Source organism: Neofelis nebulosa, chromosome 2 (genome assembly GCF_028018385.1).
Source record: "Neofelis nebulosa isolate mNeoNeb1 chromosome 2, mNeoNeb1.pri, whole genome shotgun sequence".
NCBI lineage: Eukaryota > Metazoa > Chordata > Mammalia > Carnivora > Felidae > Neofelis > Neofelis nebulosa.
This window is the reverse complement of record NC_080783.1, coordinates 45,905,228-45,921,636: the sequence shown is the minus strand read 5'-3', so window position 1 is coordinate 45,921,636 and position 16,409 is coordinate 45,905,228. Positions and strand designations below refer to the sequence as shown.

Sequence of the window (16,409 nt, the reverse complement as noted above, 5' to 3'; positions counted from 1 at the left end):
GCAGAAACTTTTTATCAGTGAATAATAGATGTTACATGCACCTCTTCTAAATGCTTTTGGAAAGAACTATAATCTATATGTCAAAATGATCATATCTGTTCTCTTTGCTGCAGAACTACTCTCCCCAGTTTGAATCATACGATGTCAAGTCTGGAGTAGTAGGAGCAGGAATTGCAGGCTACCCCGGGCCAGCTGTATGTACAAATGTTTCTTAGCATTTTAGAGCATTATTTTGCTTCCAGTTTGTTAATTCTTGAATGGTTGTTTTCCTAGTAATACATTATTATTGCATACTTGTACAAAATAGCTCATTTTCCAATGCACTACCAATGTGCTACCAATGCACATGGTAGGATTATCACAATCCTTCCATCCTCGCTCATTTTTCCCTCCCTCCCTTTCATCCCATGCCTGTTTTGCCACCCCTTCCTTGTTTACACAAGCACTCCTACCAGGGGCCCACCTGCCTTCATGATTAGGTCTCAGACTCATGTATTTCCTCATTTTAACCCAGTTTTGTTATTTTTCCCTTTCATTTTCCCTTTTGCTCCCTAAATTGTTCAGAATCTTCTTTTCATGAGCTTTCATCAGTTAAATGCTCCCTTCTAGATGACAATCCGAGTGATGAATTGTCCAAGATTACAATCTGCCTTACCTCAAACCCTAAAATCTAATACAAATATTTCCAGAATTTATTGAGCCTTAAGTTCTTCTATTACAAATGGTAGCTATTCACATTGAACCCGAATGGTTTCCCTGAATGTAAATGACCTAGAGTTTTAACAGAAGAAAATAGAAAAAATCACTGAAACCTGGGCACCTTGACATGATGCATAGTGTCCCGGATAAATGACCCTTATCGTAGAACAGGCTGTCAGGAAAAGCAACGTGGGGAAGATTATGGTTTTACTGCCAGTAACAGGTATGTAAGTGTAAATGAAACATGACACTGGATTTTCAGGGATTATGGAAGATTGCCCCCCGGATCATTAGACACCACGTTTGTGACTTCCAAAACTACAGAAGACAAAATTTTAACTAATAGATCCAAATGACCAGTTTGGAAAGACCCTTAAATTTGATATGTTATAAAAAGAGAATTTTACAAATCTCTGAAGTTTTGAGGAATGTGAATTTTGTGTTTGGTTTTCAAAGCCAGAAGGAGACCTATTTTTTTTTAAGTTTATTTACTTATTTATTATTGAGAGAGGGAGAGAGAGAGAGAGAGAGAACACAAGTGGGAGAGGGGCAGAAAGAGAAAGGGGGAGACACAGAATCCAAAGTAGGCTCCAGGCTCTGAGCTGACAGCAGAGAGCCCAATGCAGGGTTTGAACTCACAAATCTTGAGATCATGACCTGAGCTGAAGTTGGATTCTTAACCAACTGAGCCGCCCAGACGCCCCAAGATGGAGAACTATATTAACAATATAAATACCTGATCTTACTCAGCTACATTGAAATTATGAATTCATTTTTCAACCCTATATACAGTTTTTACTAAAAAACAAAAACTAAAAAGAAAACACTACTTATTAACATTCCAGAAAAGCGGTTACAAGAGAAAGTTTAATTACAGCCTGTAGTTTTATATCTTTAGTGTCAGTGTTTAGATACAGCATGCTACAAAACTGAAGGTTTTCTAGTTTAATCTGTATTCCTGAGCAATGATACATCGATTGGTTATAATTGTAATGTATCATTGTCCCATGTATGATGATTCTCAAATACACATCTAGACCTTCATTTCAACATAATTCAATGACGTAGTTAAGAACTTCTGGGTTGATTTACATCATTATTTTTAGAAACTTGGATTTACAGTATGCAGATAAATATTTTTCCACAGGGAGTTGGGCTGGCAGGCAAAAAAATGCGTCTTTCACCAGTACCAGTTTAATCTTAATATTGCAGAGACTCTCTTAGCATTTTGCATGGATTTTTCCAGATTTTGAATCCCCTTTTGGAGGGATTAGCAATAATTTTAGCAATGATTTTTATTGATTCTGTGGAAATTCCATTTAGAGTGATGTTTTTAGTGATATCTTTACTGTATACCTAATAAAATTAATCATATCCTTGAATAGTTACCATATAATAAGGTATGCTATTCTCATTGTTTTAAATGTATCGTTTCTAAACAGAGGCATCTCTTTGATGCCTGAATAAAGTGTATTTCAGATGCATTTATTTTATATTTCTCCCTCAAATTTACATTCCAGGGTCCCCCTGGCCCTCCTGGTCCCCCTGGTACATCCGGTCATCCTGGCTCTCCAGTAAGTATAGCCATTAGTGGTGCTTTCTATTTTCATGCATATTATATAAATCAAGGTAACACGGATCTTGCTGTAATTTCACCATTCCAGCATGCATAGTCACAATTAAGTACAGATATCACATCCAAAAAACTATGATTTCTTCAAAGATGTTGGAATTTCATATTTAATTCCTTTCTACCAATAACTACGAACAATTAAAACCTTTGTAAAATTAAGCCACAGGCTTTTCAAAGCCAGAAGGAGAATTATATGTTTTTTTTAAGTTTGTTTGTTTGTTTGTTTGTTTGTTTATTTTTGAGAGAGAGAGAGAGAGAGAAAGCGCACAAGTGGGAAAGGGACAGAGAGAGAGAGAGAAACACAGAATCCAAAGTCATAGGCTTAATGTGCATGTGTTATGGCTCCAAGTTCAAAACAATTCAATTTCAATGGAATGGAGTGGATAGAATGGAATAAATATGCTTTATTCTAATCTGAAAAATTTTGGTTTCAGTATTTATAAAATGGAATAAAATTCACTGACTGCCTACACGAATCCTGATTTCACACTGTCTTCAAGATATAAATGTCTGGTATGAATATTACATTACTTTTAAAATATTTACACATTATTCTACTCATTAGGGTTCTCCAGGATACCAAGGTCCCCCTGGTGAACCTGGGCAAGCTGGTCCTGCAGTAAGTAACAATTATATCTACATTTAAGAAATTGACAATTCTACATAGAAACCAGCTTCATTTTCTGAAACATAATCACTATAATGTCCTATAATGTATAGATTGAATTTAAACTCAAATTTTAAAATAATAACTGATATTTTCTTATGAGAGTTGAACTGGTTTCAAAGATCTTTTGGACTCATTTAATGGTTTAGATTTCTTAAGGATACTTGCTATTTATCTAGGAATTCCCTGGCTAATTAGCCACCACAGTAGTTCCCCTCCTAGTGTGGATGCAAATCCTCTATCTCTTAAATATAGATTTAACTGTAGCCACTCAGTTCACCTTAATATCTACTCTTCTGACATATAATTTTTAAAACTTAATTTAAAAGAAATAAACACAATCTAATAGAGCCCTGCGAAAAAACATGCTGTGTAAACAAGCAAGTGAGGTGAAGTTAGTTTAATATTTCAAAATATTTGGAAATACCTAGATATCAAAAATTCAATCCCTTACAAAATGTAAAAGTGCACATTGGTGTATAAATACTGATATGTGATGTAAAATACAGGTATGTGATATTTTTAATTCCTATTAAAAATAAGTTCATTAGAGAGTAAAAACTTGATATAATATAGGTGTAATATAAACTCAATGTGTCATTATCATAATGAAAACTGTTGAGAGAATTTCCTAAAAGGAGGTTCCTTTGAGGAAAACATATATAATCATAAATTGTAACAGAACAACCTACAGATATATTTGTATTTTATTTCCTTATTTTCAGGGCCCCCCAGGACCCCCTGGTGCTATAGGCCCATCTGGTCCTGCTGGAAAAGATGTAAGTTTTTAAAGATTGAATGGGGATATGGCAAAATTCAAGTTGGCATATCGTAAGTGGCATATGGTGTGTACTAGGCTCAGAAAAACCTCACTCAAAAAATCATTGCTATCCTAGTGACATTTTAGCTCATATTAATCTTTGAACGTATAGTATTTGTATAGCTATATATACATCATATTTTGAATTCCAAACTAACAGAACCCCTACATGTGCTTCTTCACTGTCAAGAGGACCCATCCAGTGAATATATCACTCAACTGGAGGAGAAACAAGTGTCTTCTCTCTGCCTCTTGTAATGGAGAAACTGATATCAATACTTTATGAACTTGGAAACTTAAAAGCACCTTCAATATTGTGCCATTCTTCCTTTCCCATTTAATTTCCAATCGCAAATTTTTCTCAGTGGATTGAGAGAGAGTCATAATGTTTCAACAAAGAGTAATGCCTGCATTACTCACAAGTTCATATGGAGACGGGAGAAGCCCTCCCCGTTCCTTCTACCAGGAAAGCTGTCCTAACAACATATGCTTAGCTTCACTTTCATGAGTCTTTGGGGAGAAAAAAGCTAAGTAATTGGTTGGTTACTTGGCTACAATGTGTTTACTCTTACACAAGCACCTATGTATTTTTTATTTCTCCACCTAGGGGGAATCAGGAAGACCTGGGCGACCTGGAGAGCGAGGGTTGCCCGGACCTCCAGTAAGTCTTTAGCATCTAAAGAAATAGTTGGAGTAATCACAATGATCTTAGCTTGAAAATTATGATATAATTAAATGGCATTAAACTTAAAAATAGAAGACATCTTACTACTTCATTGTGATTCTATTTGAAAATTCCTTAATAACTTTTCTATTCCTTATTTTTAGGGTATGAAGGGTCCAGCTGGCATGCCTGGATTCCCTGGTATGAAAGGACATAGAGTAAGTAGAGTTTCTAAATTGACTATAAACTGTTTCATTTCGCTGTGTTTACTTGCCTAACCAATTTTATTGGGCAATTGAGTATGTGTCAAATATATGTTTGACGACCAGTTGATTAGATTTTGTAAGTCCATCAACTTTGTTGACCAAACCAACTAATTATTTTACAGATAGTAATGGAACCGATTTTAAATGTGTGAAAAGGCTTGGGAAATAAATATTTAATTTTCTTATCATCACTGTCAGAAAAAAATGAAAATATATTATTGAGAACTGTATGTTATTCATGGACTTGGTAAATGTAATTTACACTTGAATCAAGCAACTTTATTCTATGCAAGCATTAGGTACATTCAACCAACCAACTCCCAAAAATAACAACTTAATAGAATTAAATCTATGAAGCTGATATTTGCTATAGTTAAGGCAACTTCCTAATTGAACTAAATTGTACTTGCTAATTAGTTCAGATTTTTTACTATAAAATCAATGTCAAATGTCTTCAATCAATTTACAAGAGCTTTAAATTATTTATGTCAGTGTTGAAAATAGTGCTGAGTGGTAAAAACTAGTTATGAAAAATTCAATAGTTTTCAACCATTCTGGATAGTTAACAGATCTTAATATTTTTACTACTTTTATACATTTCCTAGGGCTTTGATGGACGAAATGGAGAAAAGGGTGAAACAGGTGCTCCTGGATTAAAGGTAAATCAAAACAAAATCACATTTTCATAAGCAAATTCATTTAAATGTTATAGCTATAATTAAGATTTAGATTTTGGGGTAAACTTTTTCTGAAATTTACCTGAATTTTGTATTTTAGGAGCTGAATAACAGTGACTAGTTCAGATGGTCTGTTCAAGCTTCCATTAAAGCAGATAACTTGAACTGTCTAGATTAGAAATGATTGTGCATCTCTGAGTAACTCACTGATTACTTCTGTTCCATCCTCAAGTTTTCAAAATGCTGACTGGGATTTATGATAAATAAAATGCTAACAAAAGTTTGATGCTGCTAAAACATACATCTTTTTCTTAGGTTCTGTAATATTCTTCATAATACTTCATAAAACTATAAATTGCTCTCCCTGTTCTACAAAATGGTAACATATTTTTACATATTTCTAGGGGGAAAATGGCCTGCCTGGTGAAAACGGAGCTCCTGGACCCATGGTAATTGTATTTCTCATGTAATTTTCAGTTTTATTTTCTTAACCTCCATCTAAAACTAAACTCGCCTTACTCCTTCTCCAGCTGTTCTTACACAGGTCAGGTTTAGAGTACCACCATTGTTTCTGTCTTATTCTATAGGGTCCAAGAGGAGCTCCTGGTGAAAGAGGACGGCCAGGACTTCCCGGAGCCGCAGTGAGTATAGCCGCCCACATTGCACAGTTCCAGCCCAGAGTCACAGATAAGGGTCTCAGCCAAGTTTTCAGGCTGTGACAATCTTCAGGAAAATCTTCTCTATGAAATAGCACTTAAAGACGCCTCCGTAAAATCTTAGCCTTAATGGTAGGGAAACAAACAAGGGTTTTATAGTTATTCTCTCTTTTGAAAAAAAAATTTAAGGGTTATCTTTGCATATGTTGTTAGAACCATTAATTCACATTCAGTTCTGGTAAATGCAGAATCCAGTTCTTCCACATCAGATCATCTCTGTATGCATCAGAATTTTAAAAATTTGACTCTAAACATATACAATTGGTAAGCAGATTTGAATACACTGGAGGAAAAGTCAACACAATGGAGTCAGCATTTTAGTCAGAACATTATCTGTGACTAGCTTTTCAGAATTAAGAAGATATTTGAGACAAACTTCTCTTTTTAGGGGGCTCGAGGTAATGATGGTGCTCGCGGAAGTGATGGACAACCAGTAAGTAACTTTTGATCTAACCCTGAGTTGCCTCAGGGTAATGACAGATTACATGGTATGGAATGTTGGAATAATATGAACTGTAGACTCAAAGCTCAACACTGTTTATAAACATTTCACTCAAACTGACACTAACTCCATAAACAAAATCTAGACACAATGTAAAGAGACTGAACCCATAAATAGAATTCTGATATTTTCTATTATACTTGGCCAATTACTAACATCTGTATAGTGCATACAGAGTCAGTTAATAGCCAGTACTGGACATGACACTTAAAAGGGCCCTGCAAAACAGATAATAATGTTACCTCTATTTTATAAACAAGAGGACGAGAGCCGAGGGCTAAGAAAATTGCACAAAGTCACAGAATTTGTGGCAGAAAGATTTTACTCTCTAGTTTACCACATTGTTTCTCCACATCATATTCATCCAAGGTGACAAATACTATTTTGTCTGCATAATTGTCTTCTGTACTGTGTATGTGCTAACTTATTACGTACTAGTTGCTATAGTGTTAGATTTTGTTTACTCAAGAGCTCTTGAAATTGTATTTAATTTTTTTCAGGGTCCCCCTGGTCCCCCTGGAACTGCAGGATTCCCTGGTTCCCCTGGTGCTAAGGTAAACATGCATTTCTATAATAGAATATAAAATAGATCTTGGAGAGGACAACAGAAAATCATTGGATTGCTTCTTGAAAATAATATTTTCTTTGTTACCCATCAAGTAGATATATTTTTACCGATTCAGCTTTTTAAAGCCTTATGTTTTTATTCCAAAAAGGGTTATCCGTGGCATTCAACTATTCTGATATTTCTTTTCTCTTTCCCCAGCCTCTTTCTAGAAAGCAGATAACATAGTCACACACATAGTTACCATTTTTCTCCGCCTTTGTGATTCAGGATTCTTTGCTTGTGATAAAGTGTATTGTCCTGCTATCCCAGCCTTTGGGAGATGGGTTTGAACTAGCTTAGTGATTAGAAATGGCAAGAGAAAATGACTACTCAGGGTTTATCCCCTAGGGTGAAGTTGGACCTGCAGGATCTCCTGGTTCAAGTGGCTCCCCTGGACAAAGAGGAGAACCAGGACCTCAGGGACACGCTGGTGCTCCAGGTCCTCCTGTAAGTAACAAATACAGCCATTGTGAAGAGTTGCTACACTCATTTCATGGAACCATATGTTTTAATGTTGCCATCAATTAAAATATTTTTTTGAGAAAAAAATGTTGCTTGGTCCTCTGAAATGACTTTACTGTGATAAAAACTGATTGGATTAGTGCTAAAAATCATGTCTTTTGAGGTTTAAGCTCTTCTAGAATTTATGAATTATCTGTTTATACGACTAAGTGAAGTTGAGGATGTCGAGTTATCAGATACTTCAAAGAATGTGCCCCAACTAGTCACCAATTACAGAACTTCAGAGAAGAAACAGTATTAAAAACCGCTTCTATATATTATTTAGACCATATACATATGATCTTTATATTCTATATATTATTTAGACCATATACATATGATCTTTAATTTATTCAGATTATGATAATTCTTTTGCCTACATTTTATGTGTTGTGCTGTAGTTGGAGGAATCATGAGGAATCACCGAGTCTCTATAAAGCACAACACCCACCAATATATTTACTTTACAAATGTATATTCACTATTTGCATTATTTTTAATATGCTCTTTTTCCCCCCCAGGGCCCTCCTGGGACCAATGGTAGTCCTGGCGGTAAAGGCGAAATGGTAAGGTGCCCTCACCCCTCACTCTCATTTCATCCACACACATTATTGGCCTCCCTTGCATTTTGCATGACAAGACATTTGCGATGTTTAAGTTGGCTATTCAGAAAAGAAAGTTCAAGTTTGACTAATATTAGTGTCCCTCGGCTATTTTTAGGGTCCTGCTGGCATCCCTGGAGCTCCTGGACTGATAGGAGCCCGGGGTCCTCCTGGACCATCTGGAACCAATGGTGCTCCTGGACAGCGAGGTGCTGCAGTAAGTTGCCTATTTTTCCCTCATTGCCTGACCGGTGTGGTTTAACTCCCCCAACAAAAATACAAACAGCAGACTTTTTGTACTTGTTCAGCTGAATTTATGTTGGTTTCACCCCGGTTTTATAATTGGATCAGCCGTTGCTGCTGCTGACTTTGTTGGTCTACTCTCCCTGTTTTTACACCAAGATTTTGTTTCACTAGGGTGAACCTGGTAAAAACGGTGCCAAAGGAGAGCCAGGGCCACGTGGTGAACGTGTAAGTATTCCCCCAACGGAACTGGTTATTTCTTACTTCGGATGAAAATCGAGCAACCAAATTATCCCTTTGGTGATACCCCTTCATAGGGTGAAGCTGGTTCTCCAGGTATCCCAGGGCCTAAAGGTGAAGACGGCAAAGATGGTTCGCCTGGAGAACCTGGTGCAAATGGACTTCCGGGAGCTGCAGGAGAAAGGGTATGTTTCCCAGGAACATCTAAAAGGAGAACAACATCACTATCATCCACATAGAATTTCACCTTCATGGTGAGACAACCGTGATGTTTCTTGAGTACTCTATCTCAAATACTGGTTTTGAAGCATTGTGTAATATGGGAAGATATCGCTACTCAAAAACTGTGAAAAATTGTTAATGCTTTGGGCTGAAACATTTGCCTGTCACTATTTCCAGGGTGCTCCTGGGTTCCGAGGACCTGCTGGAGCAAACGGCCTTCCAGGAGAAAAGGTAGATAATTTATTTTCTATTTTGTAAGGGCTGCTACTGCAAATAGTTATATTCTTCCGCACAGTTCCCCATTAACTGAAACCTAAATATCTGAAAGAAATATATTGGAGTTTAAAAATAATAAAAATTCCCAATATAAAACAATGATTCCAGCCCGGCTCAGCCGTTCTCCTAGCTTTGTAACTAAAGCAAATCACTTAACTTCTATGAGAATTCTTGAGGTTATCTGAGAATCATTTATTTCAGTATGATTGCAAGAGTAAGATAAATTAAAATGCCTGAAAGTTCTTTGAAAACCCTAGAGTGCTATGCAAATATGACTTTACAACATCAAAGATATTTGACTTTATATGCACAGAAATATGTCGCTATGCCCACTGAATATTGCTGGCATGTGATGTGCATCAAAGTTGGCTCCAAATATTCCCAATATGATCATCCAAGCTAATAGATAACAGTGATTTTATACAGGGCATGTAAGCAGCATACCAACTCTCTTTAAGAGACAAAAGGAAGTGTTCTAGTTATAACACCTGAATATGGTCAATGTCCAGGTCAATAAAAGTTCTTTTACATATTTGCTGATTTATCTCACCTCTTAGGGCCCCGCTGGGGAGCGTGGTGGTCCAGGCCCTGCAGGGCCCAGAGGAGCTCCTGGAGAACCTGGCCGAGATGGTGTCCCTGGAGGTCCAGGAATAAGGGTACAGAGAAACACTCATTTGATTGACACAGCCATTTAGTAAGAAGAAAGGCAAATAAAGGATTAAAGGCAAATCAAAGCAAACTATACTTTTATAGCCTCAAAACAAAGCAAAATACTCTTAAGATAACTTAAGGTTAGAATTGATGGAAGAAAACAGAAAATAGAACACTTGACTGAGACACTTTATAGGCAGAAAAATGTGTGCAAATAAAAGGCTGCACATTAAATCTCAGAATTTTACAGATGGTTATATACATTTTTTAATTATCCTTTTTAAATCACCTGACTGACTGACTTCTTCAATTTAGGGCATGCCTGGAAGCCCAGGAGGACCAGGCAGTGATGGGAAACCAGGACCTCCCGTATGTACATTTTGACATCTCGTTTTATAAGCCCAGTGAATAATGGAATGCACTGTTTGGCCTAGCCTTGATGTATATTGTATAGCCTTTATATGTATATTGTATATTTTGATGAGATCTTTATCAAACCTCTATTAATGTAATTTTTTTCTCATTAGGGAAGTCAAGGAGAAAGTGGCCGCCCAGGTCCTCCAGGCCCATCTGGTCCCCGAGGTCAGCCTGGCGTCATGGGTTTCCCTGGTCCTAAAGGAAATGATGTGAGTTCCTTCCTTTATTTCTTCAATAAATATTTGACAGAAGGCTTTTACTTTCCATATGGGAGTGTGGAGATGGCCAAAATGTGATCTTCACTTCAAAGCACAGAAGAATATATGAAAATCAAAATACCATGTGAGACAGGGAGCTTTGTGGGGTTTTCTTTCTTTCTTTCTTTCTTTCTTTCTTTTGGGGGGGGAGGGGGTTCTGGGGGAAGAGTGGCAAATTTATGGAAATCGAGTTCTGGAAAGTTGTTTTTGGTTATGGATGTATGTATGTGTGTGTGGAAGAGGCAGATCAAAAATAAAAGGGAACAAGACAATGAATGATTTCTTTTTGGGAATTAGTAACACCTGGCCACTTCTTTAGGGTGCACCAGGCAAGAATGGAGAACGAGGTGGTCCTGGAGGTCCTGGCCCTCAGGTATGTAGCTTTCATTAACTTCTTTCCAACTTTCTATCGATGCATTCATTTCCAACCTATGAGTTCTATTATCTCTGTGACCTCTTCCCTAACTGCTTGATTTTTTAGGGTCCTGCTGGGAAAAATGGTGAAACTGGACCACAAGGCCCCCCAGGACCTACCGTAAGTTCACTCGCAGAAGGTGAAGGAAGTGAGTGGGAGTGGGGCGGGAAAAAGACCGCAGGAATTGTATAATCTTTGACACTAACTACATCACTCTAGTTCACCAGAGCAGTTATGAAGTTTGGTTACTTAACTAGCTGAATGCTGAGGGACTAGAAGTAAAGATTAGATTGCATGTCTCCTTTGCATCAGTTCTGCAGAGCAGACTCTGGCCTACTTCCCTCCATTAAGTTTTAAATTAAGTAATGAGCCTGTTGAAAGGAAAACTGTGTCTGCTAAATATGAAAGGATATTTTGTAATAGAACTTCTCATTATATCTTTCTACCTTAGGGGCCAGCTGGTGACAAAGGAGATGTAGGACCCCCTGGTCCACAAGGATTACAAGTAAGAACTTGTTATTTAAATATCACTCGGCTCCTGCTTTAACCAGACAATTCAGTACTTTCCCTTGAGAGCTATATCTTTGTTGAACTAAGTGAATTATTTTTTTGTGACACTACTAGATTGTAATACATCTGAAGATGTGTGGGTCTGTTTTCCACCTTGAAATAAAATGACAGCCAATGTTAATAGACAGGCAAAACTTCCATGTCTATTCCAGAATTAATTTTTTTTTTACTAAGAATGCATAATTCTTTTTTTAAATATTTTTTTAATGTTTACTTATTTTTGAGAGAGAGAGAGAGAGAGAGAGAGAGACAGAGTGTGACGGGAGAGGGGCAGAGAGAGAGGCAGACACAGAATCTGAAGCAGGCTCCAGGCTCTGAGCTGTCAGCACAGAGCCCGACGCAGGGCTCGAACTCACAAACCACGAGATCATGACCTGAGCCAAAGTCAGATGCTTAACCGACTGAGCCACCCAGGTGCCCCTAAGTATGCATAATTCTTTATGCTTATACTTAATTTTATCATAATTTAAGTTCACATAGCTAAATCCATTTCACCGTACTCATTAATTCATTTTTATATGCAGGGAAAAATTAGAGGGAGATAAACATAAGTTTGGAAGATATGATTGTCACATCTCTGCCATTGAATTTTGAGAGCCACAAATATCCTAGCCTTAAAAAGATTGCTAAAACCATTTTGAATACCTTGCAGAAGCATACATATGAGAAGCTTTTCTGTAAGCAGTGTTTGAAGTGATTACACAATACAAATATGATCCCTTGTAGGGCTTACCCGGAACCAGTGGACCTCCAGGAGAAAATGGAAAACCTGGAGAACCAGTAAGTTGCATGCCTTTTTTTCAAAACTCAGAAACCAAAAGAATAAATCATAATCATTTATCAGTTATTAACTTTTGCGTTTTCTCATGCCACAGTTTCTGAGTTTTAACATTAAGCTTTTAAATATTCATTAACAAAACAAACAAAAATTACTTAATCATAGCTATCACATGGAAAGTTTCAATTTTACCATAAAATAAAAGAAAGACTACATAGCTCAAGATTTAACAAATTGTACAAAATGCAAACAAATCAAATGCGTACTTTACTTACATTCGTGTAACATGCATTCTGATATAGGCCTAATCATATAATGCCAATCTTCTAGGGTCCAAAGGGTGAAGCTGGTTCACCTGGAACTCCAGGAGGCAAGGTAAATATCTCTATTTACTTTCTAATTTCATCAGCCTGTTATAGAGCAATTGATTAGTGATTCATTTTTAGTATATCAAACGAAATGGTCTTTTTTTTTAGAAGCACAACATTGCAAATATTTGGTGAATACATTCTGGGTAACTCAAGGCATTTCTAGTATATTAGATTTGCTTCATCTGGAAAATCAAATTTTCTGACATGAATAAATGCTATAGAAGCAACTAAGGGCCTGAAATTGCAAAAGAAAAATCTTTCCAGTGCATTGATTCTGCAGAGGAAAACTGTTTTGGTAGAAAAACTTTATTAAATATTCGCCCTTGTGAATAAAATAATAAGAACATTTTCAGAGCAAGCTCATCAGATCAGGAATCAAAGTTACCTCGTTGACACAGACTCTTTTTTGGTTTCCATTTCTCATTCAGTTGATCAAATGTCTTTTTGTAACTATAAAAATTTCCATATTGTTCAAAAATATACAGTAAGAAGCGAGTGGTGTGCATCAGAATAATACAATTCAGGGTGGTTTGGTTTTGTTTTTAACATTGGGCTTTCTTTTTTTTTTTATTTTTTTTAACGTTTATTTATTTTTGAGGCAAAGAGAGACAGAGCATGAACAGGGGAGGGGCAGAGAGAGAGGGAGACACAGAATCTGAAACAGGCTCCAGGCTCCGAGCTGTCAGTACAGAGCCCGACGCGGGGCTCGAACTCACGGACCGTGAGATCATGACCTGAGCCGAAGTCGGACGCTCAACCGACCAAGCCACCCAGGCGCCCCAACATTGGGCTTTCTAACAGAGCTATTCCATTTTCCTCCCACAGGGTGATTCCGGTGCCCCCGGTGAACGTGGGCCCCCTGGAGCCTTGGGGCCCACTGGACCGAGAGGTGGAGCTGGCCCCCCTGGTCCCGAAGGAGGAAAGGTAACTCTACATCGTTCATTTTACCTAGATTTCACAAAATGCACTCGATCTCCTTCTTCTGGTTTACTATTTGTCCCTTAATTTCAGGGGCCTGCCGGTCCCCCTGGGCCAGCTGGCTCTGCTGGGACTCCTGGTCTGCAAGGGATGCCTGGAGAAAGAGGAGGTCCTGGAGGCCCTGGTCCCAAGGGTGACAAGGTACCGACATATCTGCTGTTAATTATGTCATGAAACAGACTTCATAGTTTGAAGGAAAGAAACATTGTTGTAAAGTAACCTCTTTTCAAAACTAATGTTACCGTTTTAATAGTAAATGAAAATTGAGATGTATTGCCAGGGCAACTATTAATCGGAACACCTACTATACATCACAGCAGACCTTAAGGGTTGGTCTTCTTCTTGACAGATTTTCATTAAGGATGCTTCTAATGGGATGACATTGGCTTTTATTTGACAGGGTGAACCAGGCAGTTCAGGTGCTGATGGTGCTCCAGGGAAAGATGGTCCAAGGGTGAGTATTCGCACTGGGGAAAAATAAGACTTACCCGTATGTGACAAGGAATAGTTCTTCTCCTCAACCTATATTTGCTCTAAGAACTCATCATGATAACTTATATCATGTTTTGCCATTTTCTGGCCATTAGGAAGGCCCAAATGACTGTTAAAATTCCTGATTTATATCTATCATTAGCTGATAGTTCAATAGTGACCTGAGAATAGAAAAATCTCAAAATTGTGATAAAGGTTACTTACAAACTAAAGTCATAGTGACTCACTAAAATCCAAGATAATCAATACTGCTCATGATTTTATGAAAATTATAATTCTGTGGTATAGTCATACCATGGAATACTACTTAGCAATAAAAAGGAATGAACTAGTCATCCATGCAACAACTTATACAGACCTCAAGGACACCATGGTGAGTGAAAAAAGGTCAACCTCAAATGGATACATGCTGTGTGATTCCATCCATGTAACACTTATGAAATAACGTAATTAGTGATTGCCAGCAGTTAAGAATAGGGGAGAGGAAGATGGGTGTGACTAAAAGAGGTGATGTGAGGGAGTTTTGCAGTGATGGTACGTTTGAGTATCTTGATTATGGTGGTAGTCATATAAGGCTGCACTTGATAAAGTTGTGTAGAGCTTAGGCACACCCACCCTCACAAGTGAGTGCGTATAAAACTGCTGAAACCTGGAGGCGCCTGGGTGGCTCAGCCGGTTGAGCGTCCGACTTCAGCTCAGGTCATGATCTCACCACTTGTGGGTTCAAGCCCTGCATCAGGCTCTGTGCTGACAGCTCAGAGCCTGGAGCCTGCTTCAGATTCTGTGTCCCGCTCTCTCTCTGCCCCTCCCTCACTCATGATCTGTCTCTCTCTCTCTCACACAAATACATAAAACATTAAAAAAAAAAAAAACTGCTGAAACCTGAATAAGCTCTATAGATCATACCAACATCAGTTTCTTGGTTTTGATATTGTATGATGATTGTGTAAGATGTTAACATTGAGGGATGCTGGGAGACAGGTGCACAGGATTTTCCTGTAAATTCTTTTGCAACCTCCCAGGAATCTATAACTACTTCAAAATAGGGGTTAAAAACAAACAAAATGAAAAAAAGTCACCATCAATTATATTCACATCAGCAAACACATTGTAGAAGACTGCAGCAAATAAGCACGATAATTAAGTCATTACATAGATGTTACATTTACTATGGTTGCCTTAAAGAAGTTCATAAAAATTTCACTTTTAATAGACTTGGGTAAACCATCATCCAATTAAGAAAAAACTAGTATCTCATTTATGTAACATGAGTAAAACTTCAATATTTGAAAATGTCAATCTGAAAACTTTAATATGTGTATTTATACTCTGAGTAGTTAAATTAAACATTTTGGATTATCAAGCAGTTGTATAAGGCCATGTACCTTAATTTTAAAAGGAGATTACTGTAAGATTTTACAGCACATCATTTATCTTCTGCAGTGGAAAGAAAAATGAATCAATAAATGGTCACTGAATCTTACAGTCTTTTAGAGGCATCTCCAGAGAATCTTATATTTATTAAGGTCTGCAGTATTTACACTCCAAGTGAAGCATATCATTGGAGTCATAAAAAAAGTCCTACTATCTAGTTCAGTAGATGAATGTTATGTCTATATTCCCTCTGTTTGATTAACAGGAAAAAGGATGCTTTTTCTCTTTAAAATTAAAAACGTATTTCTATTTTCTCCAGGGTCCTACTGGTCCCATTGGTCCTCCTGGCCCAGCTGGCCAGCCTGGAGATAAGGTAACACTTAATACTTCCTATAAACAAAAAGAAAATATCCTTGGCTTTTTGGATGCAAGGCAATATTTTTTTCCTCTTGTTTTCAGGGTGAAGGTGGTGCCCCTGGACTTCCGGGTATAGCTGGTCCTCGTGGTGGCCCTGTAAGTGTTAAAGACATCTTCAGTGTGCTTGTTAACCCCACACGGGCAGGCAGCTATGTGGGCTTGCTTCTTTGGCAATTCTGCCCCGGAGCCCCTGAATCTCCACGGCGCGATACCGTTTTCTTAGGAATCATACGACATGCCAAGGAAGGCCAAAGTCCTTAAATCTAAAATTCACAAGAGACAGTTTTAAATCACACTTTCTCTCCGAAATAATTATGGAAAAAATATAAAAAAACTCACAAGTAACATACATTT

The 16,409-nt window shown here is 37.6% G+C and overlaps 1 protein-coding gene across 1 annotated transcript in view; it reads left to right on the top strand.

Annotated features, from left to right (window-relative positions):
* COL3A1 (collagen type III alpha 1 chain) overlaps positions 1 to 16,409 on the top strand; it is a 40,670-nt gene that overhangs the window by 12,777 nt on the left and 11,484 nt on the right. The window contains exons 5-34 of the mRNA XM_058711627.1: positions 114 to 194; positions 2,220 to 2,273; positions 2,898 to 2,951; positions 3,725 to 3,778; positions 4,427 to 4,480; positions 4,648 to 4,701; positions 5,355 to 5,408; positions 5,831 to 5,875; positions 6,014 to 6,067; positions 6,531 to 6,575; positions 7,145 to 7,198; positions 7,600 to 7,698; positions 8,274 to 8,318; positions 8,473 to 8,571; positions 8,772 to 8,825; positions 8,915 to 9,022; positions 9,237 to 9,290; positions 9,893 to 9,991; positions 10,302 to 10,355; positions 10,514 to 10,612; positions 10,980 to 11,033; positions 11,142 to 11,195; positions 11,527 to 11,580; positions 12,372 to 12,425; positions 12,754 to 12,798; positions 13,620 to 13,718; positions 13,806 to 13,913; positions 14,173 to 14,226; positions 15,958 to 16,011; positions 16,098 to 16,151. Coding sequence (XP_058567610.1) covers positions 114 to 194; positions 2,220 to 2,273; positions 2,898 to 2,951; positions 3,725 to 3,778; positions 4,427 to 4,480; positions 4,648 to 4,701; positions 5,355 to 5,408; positions 5,831 to 5,875; positions 6,014 to 6,067; positions 6,531 to 6,575; positions 7,145 to 7,198; positions 7,600 to 7,698; positions 8,274 to 8,318; positions 8,473 to 8,571; positions 8,772 to 8,825; positions 8,915 to 9,022; positions 9,237 to 9,290; positions 9,893 to 9,991; positions 10,302 to 10,355; positions 10,514 to 10,612; positions 10,980 to 11,033; positions 11,142 to 11,195; positions 11,527 to 11,580; positions 12,372 to 12,425; positions 12,754 to 12,798; positions 13,620 to 13,718; positions 13,806 to 13,913; positions 14,173 to 14,226; positions 15,958 to 16,011; positions 16,098 to 16,151 — 1,944 coding nt within the window. The remainder of the gene's footprint in view (positions 1 to 113; positions 195 to 2,219; positions 2,274 to 2,897; positions 2,952 to 3,724; positions 3,779 to 4,426; positions 4,481 to 4,647; positions 4,702 to 5,354; positions 5,409 to 5,830; positions 5,876 to 6,013; positions 6,068 to 6,530; positions 6,576 to 7,144; positions 7,199 to 7,599; positions 7,699 to 8,273; positions 8,319 to 8,472; positions 8,572 to 8,771; positions 8,826 to 8,914; positions 9,023 to 9,236; positions 9,291 to 9,892; positions 9,992 to 10,301; positions 10,356 to 10,513; positions 10,613 to 10,979; positions 11,034 to 11,141; positions 11,196 to 11,526; positions 11,581 to 12,371; positions 12,426 to 12,753; positions 12,799 to 13,619; positions 13,719 to 13,805; positions 13,914 to 14,172; positions 14,227 to 15,957; positions 16,012 to 16,097; positions 16,152 to 16,409) is intronic.